We start from the raw sequence: 17,176 nt of genomic DNA, 5'->3' as shown, positions 1-17,176 counted from the left end.
TCCAAGTCTAATGGAGTTGTCTTAGGCAAATACCATGGAAGAAGGGGTCAATTTTAAAGCACTCTAAATCAATTTGCTAACTGTAAAAACACATACATACAAAACATCTTTTCTAGTCCAACTAATAGGCTCCACAAATAAAGACTTCAGAATTTCTGCAGGGAATTTACAATAAAAATTGGAGTAATTGCCTTAAGATTTAGGTTAGTAAGCTCTTGCTGGGTGACATCAATCCCTTCCTCATAGTCAATAAGCGATCTTCACATATATGTTTGCAAGTCAGATTCATCTAAGCAGGAAGGAATGTAAGTTGTATGAAGCAAAAACATTTTACCTTTTAGGTGACCAATTTATAAAAATTAAGAGTACAGTTATGGAAAGAGCCAAGCAGACTTTTTTCTAATAAAAATCTGAATTTCCTTTCATAGACCATACAATCAAATGATATTAGAATTGCAAAGAAGTATGGAATTCATCAAGTTTTTTTTTTTTTTTTTTTTTTTTTATAGCTTTAAAAACAGGATCAGAGAAGTTAAATGATAGCCAAAGTTGATTTTTACTTCGGTTTTAGTACATTTGAATTCAAAGTACCATTAGTATTTAAGCAACAGCAAAATATAAGCAACATTTATAAGAAACTTAGTAAGTCCTATCACTTACAAATGTAAACATCAGACTAAGCAAATCAAAGGAGACTTGAACTTTATTTAATAGTCTGTCCATCTTGACAACCTTGTATATGAATAAAACAAAATATAAAGGTTCTGAGAGAAATGAGGCTATAATTCCATTTCAGTGTAGACCTTGTGAGAATATAGAGTTAATTTAAAAGCAGTGAAGCACTGCTCCTGTCCTTCATCTAAATAAGGGGTTGGCAAATTATGGCCTCTAGTTACATCCGGCCCATCCCTGTTTTTGTAAATAAAGTTTTGTTGGAACACAGTCACGTTCATTCATTTGGTATTGTCTACAGCTGCTACTTTTTTTTTTTGAGATAGAGTCTCACTCTGTCACCCAGGCTGAAGTGCAATGGCGTGATCTTGGCTCACTACCACTTCGATCTCCCGGGTTCAAGTGATTCTCCTGCCTCAGCCTCCCCAGTAGCTGGGATTATAGGCTCCTGCCATCATGCCCGGCTAATGTTTGTGTTTTTGTAGAGACAGCGTTTCACTATGTTAACCAGGCTGGTCTTGAAGTCCTGACCTCAAGCGATCCATCCACCTCGGCCTCCCAAAGTACTGGGATTACAGGCATGAGCCGCAGCACCCAGCCTACGACTGCTTCTAAGCTACAACAGGAGAGTTAAATAGTTGCGACAGAGACAGTGTGGTCCACAAAGCCTAAAATGTTCACTATCGGGCCCTTTACAGAAGTTTGCTGATTCCCAGTCTAGATAATAGCACAATATAATGACTGCAAATCTGAGTTTTGGGGTCAGAGGGTATGAGACTTTGAGTCTATGGCAGGTCTCCTACTTGAAAGGCAATTCTGGGACCTGCCTGGGCAATACAGCGAGACCCCGTTCTCCACAATAAGTGGGGGGGGAAAAAAAAAAAGAAAGGCAATTCTGGGCAAGTCATTTAATCTTCCCATGTCTCAGCTGTCTTATTTTTTTTAGCAAAGGGGTATAACACAAGGTGGTTGTAAGATTTACATTAATGTTGGTAAAGTACTTATCTCAGTGTGTGGCATGGTCAATCAGTAACAGTAATTATTATTAATAAAGACAGGAGAGTTAAGTAACCTGTATGCTTAAAACCTGCTTATTAAAACCCATGTCTCTTTAAAAAGCAGAGTAAAAACAAAGCAAGAAGTAAAGTTACCAATTAACAGTTTGAGTTACACTTGGTCTTGGTTTATGTTAGACAAAGCTAATAATGAATTTTGGGGTTCTGACACTCTGCTTGCTAAAAACTCTGAAATGGTTTTAATTAATGTAATCACAGGCATTTTTGAAAGGCTCTATATTTTTAAGGCTCAATTGTAAAAAGGGAAGGTTAAGTATAAGACTAATGCTCCCACTACAAAGCTAGGAATAGAACCAAGGCTGCCTCCAGCACAGTGCCTCAGGTATGAAAAGCACTTCATAAATTTTTGTTGAATTGAATGGCCAACCCCTGCCATCCAATAGGCCGTATAAGCATTTATGGAGGCAAACACTTGTTTGCTTCAGTGAGACAAACAAGTTAAGTGAGACAAATTAAGTGAGACAAATTATCAAATTAACAAAGTAAAGACACATTAATTCATACCTGTCTAAATTTAGCTCTTGCTTCTTTTTCCTTCATCCTGCCATGTGCAACCAAATAGTCAAATACTTCACCTACAGGTGAGAGAAATAAAAGTAAGTAGAAATCCTACTTCTGAGCATTAATTTTCCCATAAATTGATAATGTTTCACTTTTAGCAATGCTCTAATTTTTAAATATAGATATAAAGTTAGCCAGAAATACGTGGAATTTGAGCTAAGCTGGCTTTAAGTTTAACTACAGGCATTTAAATTCACCAACAAAATCTTTAAGCTGGAGAAAAGCCTTAAAATTAAATTCCCTATGCTTAAATTATAAAACTCTTATTTTAAAGAGCATTTTCAATAGGTTTTAATAAAAACTAAGCAATGAAAACAGAAAATTAAAATGGATGAAGTTATTTGTGTTAGAAGAGGACATCCTTATTGCGGGATTATGACAAAGTATTTCCTGAATATATTCATTCATTCAACAAATATTTACTGAATGTCTATTAACTGCAAGGCACTGTTCTAGGTAGGCTCCGTGGAAATGCAGCAGTGAACACAAGATCCTTTCCTCAGAGAGTTTACATTCTAGTTGGGGGAGGGGGCAATAAATGAATAAACATATAGTGTATAAGAGGACAGTTAAGTGCTGTGGAGAGAAAGTAGGAGAAAGAGACAGACAAGCGAGCCTGTGCATGCACACACTTGTGTTTTGCTGACTACTTGAGGGTGTGGACAATGTAGTTATCTGGGGTAAGATTCTATAGTAGTAAGAGAAACAGCAAGAAGGCTGGAGAAATGTGAATGAGGGGAAGAGGGTAGTTCATGAGGCTAGGAAGAGTCCTGTAGGCTGTGGTGAGGACTCTGGCTCTACTATAAGTGAGATGAGAAGCAGAGATGAAATGACTGACCTCTTAAAAGGATCACTGGCTGCTAGCGGGGAAGAGGCTTCCAATGATGGGAAGGGACAGGAAGACTAATCGGGAGATCAGTACAATAATCAAACCAATCATGAAAGTGACGGGGACTGGAGTGGGAAGCGCAGTGGTGGTGAGAAGTGGGAGCTCAGGATACAAGGAGGTGAAGCCAACAGAACTAGCTGATGCACACCTAGGTGGCAGTTTACACAATATTAATTCCTTGGGAAAGAAAGGTGACACTTCAAGGAATGTATTATTAGCACTGTCAAGTGCTTATCAAGGTAGAATAAAGAATCACCACCTCTGAAATCAATAGACAAGAATACTAATTTAGAAAATTAGATATAGGCCGGGTGCAGTGGCTCACGCCTGTAATCCCAGCACTTTGGGAGGCCGAGACGGGCGGATCACGAGGTCAGGAGATCGAGACCATCCTGGCTAACACCGTGAAACCCCGTCTCTACTAAAAAAATACAAAAAAATTAGCCGGGCAAGGTGGCAGGCGCCTGTAGTCCCAGCTACTGGGGAGGCTGAGGCAGAAGAATGGCGTGAACTTGGGAGGCGAAGCTTGCAGTGAGCCAAAATTGCACCACTGCATTCCAGCCTGGGCGACAGAGCAAGACTTCGTCTCAAAAAAAAAAAAAAAAGAAAAAAAATTAGATACAAAGTATTTTCGGGAAAGAAACATCTTTATTTCACACAAAAAAGGAATACATCCACCAGCTTAGTGAAAATATTAAACTAAAATATTTTGATACTTGAAAGTCATTATGAATTACACAATTATCTCTGACTTTGAAACTCTTATTAACCCTAACTCTGAAAGAACAAATTTTACATAATGAATGGGCATCAATATTTTCATGTTATTACTTGATTGCTTAATGATCTTTTTTTTTTGAGAGAGAGAAAGAGTTGTGCTGTCGCCCAGGCTGGAGTGCAGTGGCCCGATCTTGGCTCACTGCAACCTCTGCCTCCCATGTTCAAGCAATTCTCGTGCCTCAGCCTCCTGAGTAGCTGGGATTACAGGCGTGCATCACCACACCCGGCTAATTTTTGCATTTTTAGTAGAGATGGGGGTTTCACCACGTTGGCCAGGCTGGTCTCAAACTCCTGGCCTCAAATGATCCGCCCATCTTGGCCTCCCAAAGTGCTGGGATTACAGGCATGAGCCACCATGCCCAGCCTGTATAATGATCTTTAAAAGGCATTACACACTGTTGAGTTTACACAACACAATTCACTTAACTATGATGAATTATGAAGTTAAATGTCAGCTCAGTAAAGTGTCAGCATTTTCTATGCGAATGACCTTTCTATTTGCAGAAAAGCACACAATGTCAAAACAAGTGGTTAATAAGCAAAAACTAAACATGAGTGAATATCATATGGAAGAGTTTTTACTTTAAAAAAAGATTAAGCCCACTAACATTTGTAGAATAACACAGATAAAATCCAAGTCTGTCAATATAATTTTGACAGATTTTTTTCTAAATTTAAATTCAATATAAACCTCTTAAGAGATTCCTGGAACCATATGTCACACTCATAATTATTAAACTATAATTCAGGAGTTCAACTTTTAAACCAGGAATTCAATCTAGATCTTTTTTTCCTTATTAAAAATGTATTAACATTCAGGTTAAGCAGCTGAACTGAAAAACACTTAAGGCTATTTATTAGAGATAAAAGCAGCAAGAAGCAAAGAGTGGCTCTCCTGCCTGGGCAGGGAACAGGTGGCTGGATGGAAGGACACTGACAGGCCAGTTCAGAAAGCCCTTAGTTCTAGTTCAGGTCCTGAAACAAACTAGCTATGGACCCCTTGGCATAGAACAAACTTTCTGAGCTTTAGTTTCATCTGTAAAAATTAGACCATCGCCCTATAATTTCTATGATTATTTTCAATTCTAAAATTCTATGAGTCTACCAAATCAAAAGGCAGCAGGCTGGGGGGTGGGGGAGATGCAATGGTGGAATGGGTGGCCAATTTAATAAAACTTTTCACAATGTCAAACACATCAACAATAAAACATATGTCCTGGAAATTGTTTTAATAAACAACAAAACAGTGTTAAAGAGGCCAGGTGCTGTGGCTCAAACCTGTAATTCCAGCAATATGGGAGGCCAAGGCAGGTGGATCGCTTGAGGTCAGGAGTTCAAGACCAGCCTGGCCAATGTGGCAAAACCTCACGTCTACTTAAATTACAAAAATTAGCCGGGTGTGGCGTACGCCTGTAGTCCCAGCTACTCGGGAAGCTGAGGCACGAGAATTGCTTGAACCCAAGAAGCAGAGGTTGCAGTGAGCTGAGATGGCACCATTGCACTTTAGCCCGGGCAACAGAGCGAGACCCTGTCGCAAACCAAACCAAACCAAACCCAAGGTAATACAGAACCATCACCTTGGATTAAATGATTAAATGCTGTTACAATGCTGCCAAGTGCACTGAGCCCTCAGAGGGGGTTCCTATGCTCACCGTGAAGCTCAGCTCAGCACATGTTACTTGCCAGGTCACATGGCCAATGAGGGCCACTGGCTGGATTCACTCCATGTCTGTCTTTTCCAGAGCCCATCCTCTTTCTACTAAACCTGGATGCTTCTCAGATGTTTTTGTCTTGCCCCTATAGGAGTAATCTCTGTGACCTGGGTAGCTAAAATAGATGGGAACAGAAAGCCATGACCGACCAACAAACTAGAAATGCTATCTGTCAGAGCACTAGGGATCCAGGCCCAGAGTGCCCACAGTGAGACTTCCCAGACTCCATTTCCTCAGGGGTAAAAAGCCCATCACTCACTGCGTGGCCACAGCATGGAGTCGCTGTGAAGGTCAAAGGAGATCTGGTAAGAGAAAGCACCTTGTACACTGTAGAGGCTGTACAACAAGAGGGCTATGAACATTACTCTGTGTTGTTTGCCCATAGAAAGTATTAGAATGCCATAAAGCTTTTTGGTCCTGAAATTAACCTTCCCCTCTTTCTACTACTCCTGAAGTTTTGAAAATCCCAATGAAATTCCCACACTAGACATATATAAAGTATAAAATACACAGCTAATAATGAATTAGGAGTATAACAAAGTGGCGTCAGAGGTATGCGCACTACAACTCATTGTTTTGCACAACAGGTTTACAATCTTTTTATTTTCAATGGTAAACTCACTCAAATGAGACTATAATCCAACTTTCTATCTTCAGGTTTTGTAACACGGATCAAAGTGCTAATGATAAAACTACTACAGAGTTTAACAGAATGTGTGCTCAGTAGCTTATAATTCATAAGTGCAGTCTAATTCTTATCTATTGAGTACCTGCTGTGTACCAGGCAGTGTGCTAGAGGCAGGGAACACAAAAAGATGAACAAGAAAGCTTCTGCTCTTCACAGACAATGAAACTCACATGTGGTCCCCAAACTACAAACCCAACCCAATCTCAACCATAAAATACAAATCATTATAAAAGATGGCAGCTATAAACATGCATTTGAGAAAATGTCTACATTTTTACAAAACTGTAGGCAAATAGTTACTAGTCATTAATCTTTATTTTAAGGAAACTCTAGTGATGTGTACTGTAACCATCACTTCTGGCCTTAGGGAAGACAGACACCAGCGACATGAAAATCTGGTAAAGAAAAGCATCTAAACCAGAGCAACCACAGTACACATCTGTTTCAAACAGACTAAGCATTCATACGTTTAAATAGCCACTCAAGATAAACAAAATGTGGAGCATGTGTCCCACACACACAATGGAGTATTATTCGGCCTTAAAAAGGAATGAAATTCTGACACATGCTATGGCATGGATGAACTTTGAGGACACTATGCTGCATCAATCAGCCAGACACAAAAAGACAAATCCTGTATAATTCTACTTGTATGAGGTTCCAAGAGTAGTCAAATTCATAGAGACAGAAAGGAGAATCGTTGCCAGGGACTGGGAGAAGGAGAAATGGAGAGTTAGTGTTTAATGGGTGTAGAGTTTTGTGTTGGAAAATGAAAACGTTCTGGACACAGGTGGTGGTGAGGACAATGTGAATGTGCTAATGCCACGGAATTGTACACCTGAAAATGATTATAATGATAATTTTAAGTGATGTATGTTTTACCACAAAAAATATCCAGGTATTTAGACATTATCAACTAACAACGCTAATAGTGAAACGCTTCATGGCAACCCCTAGAAGTGCTAAGAGTCTGCTTTTCTGACTCTTATCCTAGTGAATTATGGCTGTGGACATTAAATGAGACCTTAATGATGACCCATATGGGCAGTATGGTTGTGCATTTTTTTAAAAGGGAGAAAGAAAAAAACCCGATACATATATAAATGTTCTTACCTCCACTTGCATATTCCATGATTAGGTAGAGTGTTTTTTCAGTTTCAATGACTTCGAATAACTTCACTGGGGGAGAGGAGAGGATACAGAAGAAAAAGAGACAAACGTCTGTATGCACAAACCATGCACATATAAACTGTAACTATGAAAAGCAATCTTTTCCCTGTTAAAGATTTTAATAGCTGGCCCTCTAAAAAATGCTTTTAGGGAATTTTATGAAATATCACAACAACAGAAAAGAGACTATGAAAGCATGGAATTTCATAAAAACAAAGATTATTTCTGAGTGTTGTGTGACTTCCATATGTGCTCAGCAGTCCAGCAAGGTGCACCTGAGCTCACTTCTTCTGTCGTCCTCACTGTCCCTCAGCACGTCTGTGCTGGCTAGCTGCCCTCCCAGCACCCCAGGAAAAGTGGCCAGCCTGTAGCAACTGCTCAGTTCTACTCTGCTCCAACAAGTGCTTATGATTATGATAAGTGCTCCAACAAGTGCTTATGATATTAAAATCTAGTTGCTTATGATTATGGCTTTAAGGATGTAATTCTATTTGAGAACTTTATTGCTTGGGAAACTTATGACAACTTTCAAAGAACAAGGTTCCTTTGTTACTTTTCTGATGCCAAAGATGGAAAGAAGTAAGGGATTACATTGCAATTAATTGAGGGGGGGAAAAACGCTTTTTTATAAGAATAATTTTCAGTAGGTCAGGGTGATTTTCCTACAGCAGTATTTTGTTACAGATGGAAATATTTCTATTATTGCTAATTCATAAAACCTTAACACATCAATTAGAAATATATACATTTTTGGCTGGGTACGGTGGCTCATGCCTGTAATCCCAGCACTTTGGGAGGCTGACGCAGGTGGATCGCTTCTGCTGAGGAGTTGGACACCAGCCTGGGCAACACGGCAAAATCCCCTCTCTACAAAAAAATGCCAAAAATTAGCTGGGTGTGGTGGCATGCGCCTGTAGTCCCAGTTACTCCGGAGACTGAGGTGGGAGAATGGCCTGAGCCAGGGTGGTGGAGGTTGCAGTGACCTGAGATCATGCCACTGTACTCCAGCCTGGACAACAGAGCTAGACCCTGTCTCAAAAAAAAAGAAAAAAAAATACACACACACATTTTAAAAATGATACTGGAGTAAATCTCTGAAGTTATCAAATCACCATTGTGCATATCTACTTTATTTTGTTAATATTTACTTTAAAATTAAGTGTACCCAAAAATGGGGGAGGGTATGCTAGTATTTTATATTTCAGGCAATTTTCTGAGGCTTTAATAGAGTATCAGGCTAAACAAAGTGCCTAACATAGCAGTCGGTAAATGTTTGATGAACTGATGAATAAAGCTATCATACCATTCCCCAGACTCTGATATGTTCAGATTGTGAAGAAAAGCCACTTCAGAAAGTTAAGGTACATGTGTTGGTAAACTGCATAAAAATAAAACCCTTCTAATCTTCCAATGAAAATTTGAGTCTTCTGGGAAAACTATTTTAATGCAATAGGAATTTTTTAAAATTTCAATTTATTATCAAAGATATGTTAAGTTTTAAGTACAAAACTCTAATCACGTCACAATTTAAGTAATTAAAAGACAAAATAAATACGTTTATGTTAGCTAGTTCTAGGCAACAGTGATAAAAGTTTTTTTGTTGGGGGTGGGAGGATGGGTGTAGGAATTTGAAATCTAGCGTTGGCTAGCTAGCCCCAAAGGATTGAAATGAAAATCAAGGAAACAAGATTTTCTTCCCACTATTACATTCCTTGTGATTTTTTTCTTTAAATCCAACTATGAAGTTGTTCAGTGGTTTTTTTCTTCAATCATACTTATTGATTCTAAGTTTTTTTTCACATTTTAATTAATATCCCTGATACCAGGACGAAGGCTTGCTAGCATTTCTCTTAGTAGTATATGAAACAAGGGCACCTTTAAAGTAATGGTGGCTTAGATCTGATGAACTAGGGCATACGCCTTTTGTTAAAAAAGCAGTTCTCTGTAAAAGCTTCTTTCTTCCTGTGGTGGTTCTGCGTTACTCTTCTATTCCTGTGCCTGATGCATTCTTGATAGGCTATCCTTGATACTAAACATCAACCCTTTCGTTTCCTAAAACTGATGTTGACAGTAAACTGATTATGGGCTGTCTCAAGAGTGATTTCATTCTTGAAATATTATTTTTAGATTGTATGAGCTATCACTATACAAAAAAGCAGTTATGTAATTTTTAAAACCCTATTACAATGTATATGGGATCAAGAGTTTTCATTGGGATGTATACAGAGCAGGGTCAGTAGTAAGTCATTTGCTTATTCTCTTCTTATTCCTACAATTACTGTAAGGGTAGGACCATGTCCCTTCCTCATCTTTAAACACACCTACCAGCACCTGGCACAGAGTTGTGCACACAGAGGACACAGAAAACAAATCTTTGATTTATAAAATAATTCCTATCAGAATTCCATTAGATAGCAAGTATTCCATCTTTTAAATATGATTCCATATATAAGTATTTTCTTAGGACAAACAGCAAAAAGTATTGGACCTTTGAAATATTCTTTTTACAAATTTTAAAGTTTATTATTATTATTACTTTTTTTTTTCTTCTGTAGAGACTGGGTCTCGCTCTGTTGCTTAGGCTGGTCTTGAGCTCCTGACCCCAAGCAATCCTCCTGCCTTGGCTTCCCAAAGTGCTGGGATTACAGACATGAGCCACTGTGCCCAGACCCTTTGAAAATATTAATTCTGACTTCCTATAATTCCCTTCTATCTACTCATGTAATACAATTATATTTTCAATATACTTAAAAATTAGAAAATTACAATCAGATTACAGATGTTTCTACTACATTAAAGCTTTAAATTCAACGTTTAATACCTAAGCTTTTAACCTGTCTTCAGTAATTTCAAAAAGCTAAAACAAATGATCAACAACTTGTATATATATTTTACTAGACGTGTACTCTACCATTTCTAGAATACGTGTTTAGCTTTATGACATAATTTCAAGAATGTATTTAGACCCAAAAGTATTTATAAAAGCAGAAAGTACCTATATTGGGATGATTTAAAATCTTCATTATTCTTACTTCTCTGAAGAGCTAAAAAAAAAAACAAACAAAACACATAATCCCCCCAACACAAGTTATTAAACATTATATTCCACTGTTGTAATATAAATTTAAATTTTTCTCTTAGATAACAGATTCATTGCCAATGTTTATTATTCCATATCTAAGACTAATATGAAAGTCCAGAATATCTCTGAAGTAGTTTTAATAAACTATTACCAAATAGTATTCCCAAATTTTTCCATTTATTAAAAACAGCAGAGGTCTCAAAGGGGGATGGTAACACACTCTGAATTTTACAATGCTATCTTGAAAACATAAGATCAGACTTAGGTAGGAATAATTTCTGTGATTAAACTTAGTCTGATTCAGTATCTACCCAGGGCTCCCAACTCTGTGAATCAAAACCTGTATGGTTCCAGTGAAATACATCATGAGCATATTAAACTGATTAATTCCAAATAATTCTATTAGAAGACTATGAACAAAACCACCTTGGGAAATCCTCACTGGAGAATATAGGTAATTTAGCATGGAGGTTGTGGTGACTATTACATTAGTGACCCTCATGAGTCATGCCTTACAGGTTCACGTTTTGTGGAGTGCCCCTTTCATACTGACATTAGACCTGGCCATGTAACCTGCTTTGGCCAGTGGGACCTTAGCAAACTGAAGGAGGCAGAGGCTGGATAAAATGCTTGGGCATCATGGCTTGCTCTCTTGGAGCACTGTGAAGGAGCTGGTCTGGCCTCTTTGGGGATGAAGCGTAGTTATTTAAAGAGACAGACCCTCTGTTGTAACTGCATCCAGCCCCTGCCAACCCACCAGCTGAATTCAGCCACATAGGTGAACCCAGGTAAGACCTTAAGAAAAACCAGCTGAGCGTGGTGGCTCACGCCTGTAATCCCAGCACTTTGGAAGACCAAGGTGGGTGGATCACTTGAGCTCAGGCGTTTGAGACCAGCTGGGGCAACATGGTAAAACCCTGTCTCTACTAAAAATATAGAAATGAGCTGGGTGCAGTAGCATGTGTCTGCAGACCCAGCTACTCGGGAGGCTGAGGCAAGAGAATCACTTGAGCCTGGGAAGTGGAGGTTGCAGTGAGCTGATGGCACCACTGCATTCCAGCCTGGGCGACAAAGCGAGATCCTGTCTCAAAAAGACAAACAAACAAAAAACCGTCCAACCAAGACCAGCAGAGCTTCCTAGTCATTCCACAGAATAAGGAGAAATACTAAATTGCTGTTGTATAAATACATGTTGTGAATTCAGAGCAGGTTCTTATCATTATGGCCTGGGTTAATACAACCCCAAAAAACAACAGGATTTTAGAGACCATCCTATTCAACCCTTTTGCAAACAAGAGGAAATCAGGAAAAGAAAGAAAAAGATCTTCTAAGGTCCTGCTATCCTTCTGTGGGGAATATGTCTGGAATCCGGTCTCCTAACACCCAGGATACCACAATCTTCAGGAGGCAAGAGCTGGGAAAAACCTTGGAAGAGGAGGAGCAGTGGCCTATGTGGAAAGGAAGCTAGTGAGAAATCACAGGACTCTCACCGTACTTCTCCTTGTCCACTGTGTCTAATCTAAAATTGAATTAGCAGCTAAGAGGAGATGGACATGGACCAGATTTTTTTAAAATTTATTTTTATTTTTTGAGACAGGGTCTCTCGCCCTGTTGCCCAGGTTGGAGTGTAGTGGTGTGATCACAGTTCACTGTAGCCTTGACCTCCTGGGCTCAATCAATCTTCCCCCTCAGCCTTCCAAAGTGCTAGGATCACAGGTGTGGGCCACCGTGCCCAGCCCACGGACAGGATTTGACATATAACCTTAAGCTCAGAATTTAAAAACAGGTAATCAGATAAATAACCTTTCCTATCTAAAATACTGTCTCATTTTTGAAGGGAGGAGCATTTTTATCTCCAACATAAATATCTCCCTTTGCTACTGTGGTAATTCCTACATTTTATGTTCTGAGATGAGAAGACAGTCACCCAAATTCCTGACAACCATTCAGGCCTGAGTTCTTTTTTAGCTCTCCTCTGTTAAACTAACACAGAAATCTTGTTTTCCAACCCATTATAGTTGAATTGGTAGCTAGAATTCCAGTCTCCCAATTACTTCCCAACTGCTAACTTAGAACACCTCCTAGAGGTTGCAGTGAGCTGAGATCGCGCCACTGCACTCTAGCCTGGGTGACAGAGCAAGATTCCATATCAAAAAAAAAAAAAAAAAAAAAAAGCCAATGATCTCCACTTTGGATGCCATATTAATACAGCTCAGGATACTGCACTGAGAATGAAATTCTGAGCTTGGCCATGGCATCCCTGCATCCTGCAGCTTCTGCATACCCCTTCAAAGGTATGTTCTAGTCACGCCAACTCCTTTTAGTTACTAGAACATACTAAGTTTGTCTGTTTGTTTATTTTTGAGATGGAGTCTTACTCTGATGCCTATGCTGGAATGCAGTGGTGCAATATCGGCTCGCTGCAACCTCCGCCTCCCAGGTTCAAGGGATTCTTCTGTCTCAGCCTCCTGAGTAGCTGGGATTATAGGTCCTACTACATCTGGCTAATTTTTGTATTTTTAGCAGAGATAGGGTTTCATCATGTTGGCCAGGCTGGTCTCGAACTTCTGACCTCAGGTGATCTGTCCACCTTGGCCTCCAAAGTGCTGGGATTACAGGTGTGAGCCACCGCCCCTGGCCACAGAAGACACTAAATTCCTTTAAATGTCTTCTCTCTTTTCATCCTTTAAGTCCCAGGCAGATTCTCTGAAAACGTACCTAAGTAGGTCTCCTTGTTTTTGCATAATAGCCATCTGTCCACTTCTTTCCTGGGATGTCTTTCAAGTTATGAAGACACATTTCTGTGCACCTGTTTATTATCCCTGTGTCACCCACAGGGAGCATGCCTGTCTCCTTTCACTACTGGTATACCTGAAACTAAGCCTGGCACACAACTGAAATGCATTTGTTTGATAAATGCCTGCATGAAAGCACTACCAACCAACAATTGTGGTTTGAGCCAGCCTCAGCATTCTAATGACCACATAGCTTTTAAATCCTCAGCAGCACAATGCTTGTTACAGAGCTGTCACAGTTCTGATGACAGGGGAGCAGGTCAAATGAAGGCAATGATTTTTAAGTCCCTACTAACAGTACAGTAGAAATGAAACAAAGTGAATTAGAGCCAAAAAGCAGGAAAAAGATAGACTATTATAGGAATTCAAAAGATTTGGCTTTAAGTTGCTAAGTTCTGGAGGAATTTGTTAGGCAGCAGTGGATAACTAATATTCTGCAGATACTATGTTAAAATGTGAGAACCCCTGAATTACAGCAGAGGTCATACCAGGGATGCAGCGTGAAAACAAAAAGGACAGGTAAATGGGACCAGATAGAGAGATGACTAGTACAAATTTAATTCCGTAGGCAAAAGAGCAGCCAAAGAACCCCAGGAGAGGTGGTGGCGGGTTATTAGCCCAAATAACTTTACGTATTCACCTCTCTACTGGAATTATGTATTAGGTAGACACTGGCAGGCAGCAAATGTGTAAATAAGCTTTATGCTAAGTTAAACAAGGAGGACAGGGAGGAAGCTGGAAGCTAACAGTTATCTAGTGCCTGCTGTGTCTGAAGCACAGAGCCAGATGCTTCACATCTACAGTCTTATCTAAGCTTAATTTTCACAACTCTATCAGCTGACTATGATCATCTCCAATATACAGAGAAAGACGCCTGAGACAGGTTAGGAAACTTGTCCAAAGACTCAGCTAATATATGCTGGAGCCAGGATTCTCACTTTGGGTTGCCTGACTCCAAAGCCTACGCTCATCTCAGGATTCCACCCTGCTACCTTAGAAATTTAACTAAAAAAAATCAACAAATTATAAGCTGCTGATATAGAAAAGTCCAGAGCAACAGGTGGGTACGGGCACAGAGCTTTTTACGAAGTTGACAATCTGCATACAAGTGAGATAAAAATGCCAGAGACTTCATAATCTCTGAATCTGATGACCAAAGATAGTTAAATTTGGATAGGAATAATTTACTGAAAGGCAAATGTGAACTTTAAGGAAAGTCCCTCTAAGGACTATACGAGAAATTTTTTAAAGTTTTGTAATGTAAAAGGCCATTTAAATAAGAGAAACTCACCTTATTTCTACTATTTTTTTTTCTTTTTGAGACGGAGCCTCGCTCTGTCGCCCAGGCTGGAGTGCAGTGGCGCCATCTCGGCTCACTGCAAGCTCCGCCTCCCAGGTTCATGCCATTCTCCTGCCTCCGCCTCCTGAGTAGCTGGGACTAAAGGCGCCCGCCACCACGCCCGGCTAATTTTTGTATTTTTAGTAGAGATGGGGTTTCACCGTGTTAGCCAGACTGGTCTCGATCTCCTGACCTCATGATCTGCCCTCCTTGGCCTCCAAAAGTGCTAGGATTACAGGCGTGAGCCACCGCCCGGTCTATTTCTACTATCTTAATACAACTTATTTCTCCACATTCCCTTTTCAATCTTAAATAGATGTTAGTTGGGGAAAAAAATCAAATTACATAGAAACATATAAATTGAAAGAATTCTCTCCTTACTGATCAATCTATATCCTCCACACATTTTCATATCTATACATCCTCTATGGAACTGGTACACAAGAGGAGAATAAACACCTCTGAAGACAAAGATTTGAAATCCTGGGATCAAGGACACTAAATCTATATATAGTATCAGAGCAGTAAAGAAACATGTCCCAGTAGCCAGGACCTGGGGGTTGTCAAGTATTACCATTTGACAAGTAGAAAAAGAGAGAGAGAGAGACAGAGAATTTTAGTCTCTAGTTAAAAAAAAAAAAAAAAAAAAGACAATTTTACCAACCAATACGAAAGTAAAATGAATAAGTGAAAGAAAACTTGGGGGTTACAAGACATAAAACTGATCTAAACCATCACAATGAAGGTGTTTAGGCTCCCTTCTCCAGATACACAGGTATGCGACGGGAGACCAGGTCACCTAAGTCACTCCCTCATCACTGTACAGAAACTGTCCCTTTTCCTCAACTACTACAGCACCTAAACGGTGCATGAAAGGCCCTCTCGGTCGGGCGCAGTGGCTCAAGCCTGTAATCCCAGCACTTTGGGAGGCCGAGACGGGTGGATCACGAGGTCACGAGATCGAAACCATCCTGGCTAACACGGTGAAACCCCGTCTCTATTAAGAAATACAAAAAACTAGCCGGGCGAGGTGGCGGGCGCCTGTAGTCCCAGCTACTCGGGAGGCTGAGGCCGGAGAATGGTGTGAACCCGGGAGGCGGAGCTTGCAGTGAGCTGAGATCCGGCCACTGCACTCCAGCCTGGGCGACAGAGCGAGACTCCGTCTCAAAAAAAAAAAAAAAAAAAAAAAAAGACCCTCTCACACAAACCAAGACAGAGAGGCTGGCAAAGTTCATGAGAAGGAATTTTCAAGAAAATGCATTTGTGTAAAAAAGCAAAAAAAAAAAATTTTGCTTCTTAATATACAGAGTATCTCTGGAAGGACTCAAAGGAACTGATGTCACTGATTGCTGCAGGCTGGTCTGGTCTCCCAAGTGCTAGGTAGGTAACCTATTTTAAAGACGACCCCTTCCCCAAATGCTCTAAGTATCAAAGACGACTTCCACTGTGACCGCTGGGTATCTCCTCCCTCTCTTGGGGCTCTTCCTGAGAATGCCCCAGTACTCAATTCCTGGACTCTTTTCCCCTCCTTTTTAATTCCTTCACCATCATTTAGTGAATCTTCAGGGAAACAAAGATTAATGTATCAATATTTAGTCCTATATGCTAATATTTTTAATTCCCAATTTTAGAATGGATATTGTAAGTGAAACTGAACTATAGTTTTCTGTCCTGTTTCCAACATATTTCAATAGCAATGTTTCTGAATTTGGGAAAATAATTTGAAAGTTCCTCTTCTTAAGTTCTGGAACAGCTGAACAGAGGCAGAGTATGTACTCACAGTAGATCTCAAAGAATTCAATCATGAATTCCAGGTTTGACAATATTTTAACCACTTTTTCAACTTCTGTTGTTGCTGATGTATATCGATTCTTTTCTAGAATTAATTTTGATGTCTTGTTTTCCTAGAAAATTACCAATTTCTTTGGATATTCTAACATTTTTCAGAGTTGTAGAAAAGGTTCCTTTATAATAAGTGAAATTCTTCAGTATCTGGTATTTCCCCCTCATTTGTCTGTGTTTTCTCTCCCTTCCCCCTGGCAACACCTAGTAGCTTATCTATTTCATTGCCTCTCTTCTCACTTCCTGGGGGAAAAATAAAACCCACCAAAGTTTTGGATTTACCATTTCTACTGTTTTCAAATTCATTATTTTCTGCCTTTAGCTTTACTAACTCCTTACATTATTATTCATTCCTGAGATTTATTTTGTTCCCTTTTCTAAACTATTAATGTTTAATGCATTCCTTGTCATTCTTGTTTAATAATGTGTTTAAGGGTACAAATTTCCTAGAGCACCAAAAAGCAGTGTAACATAGGTTCTGACACACAGCTTATTATCAGTAATTTCTAGATACACTGCAATTTTTGTTTGTAATTTTCTTTGATCCAAGAATTTTATAGGTTCCACATG

General features: G+C 39.5%; 1 protein-coding gene across 50 annotated transcripts in view; it reads right to left on the bottom strand.

Moving 5' to 3' along the window:
* The window catches only part of MARK3 (microtubule affinity regulating kinase 3), a 119,029-nt gene that overhangs the window by 47,603 nt on the left and 54,250 nt on the right, over positions 1 to 17,176 (bottom strand). For 22 of the 50 annotated variants that reach the window (XM_005562275.4, XM_005562274.4, XM_005562277.4 and 19 more), the window contains 3 exons: positions 10,544 to 10,592; positions 7,492 to 7,557; positions 2,253 to 2,323 (listed from right to left, as the gene is read on the bottom strand). The exons of 4 other annotated variants lie outside the window; for them this stretch is intronic. In XM_005562275.4, coding sequence (XP_005562332.1) covers positions 2,253 to 2,323; positions 7,492 to 7,557; positions 10,544 to 10,592 — 186 coding nt within the window. Of the gene's footprint in view, positions 1 to 2,252; positions 2,324 to 7,491; positions 7,558 to 8,294; positions 8,416 to 10,543; positions 10,593 to 17,176 lie in introns of all 50 variants that reach the window. 24 more of the 50 variants (XM_073998332.1, XM_073998340.1, XM_073998339.1 and 21 more) reach the window with 3 other exon arrangements.

The sequence above is a fragment of the Macaca fascicularis genome, chromosome 7, assembly GCF_037993035.2.
Source record: "Macaca fascicularis isolate 582-1 chromosome 7, T2T-MFA8v1.1".
Taxonomy (NCBI): Eukaryota; Metazoa; Chordata; class Mammalia; order Primates; family Cercopithecidae; genus Macaca; species Macaca fascicularis.
The sequence above is the reverse complement of the archived record's forward strand: the minus strand, read 5'-3'. Positions and strand labels throughout refer to the sequence as shown.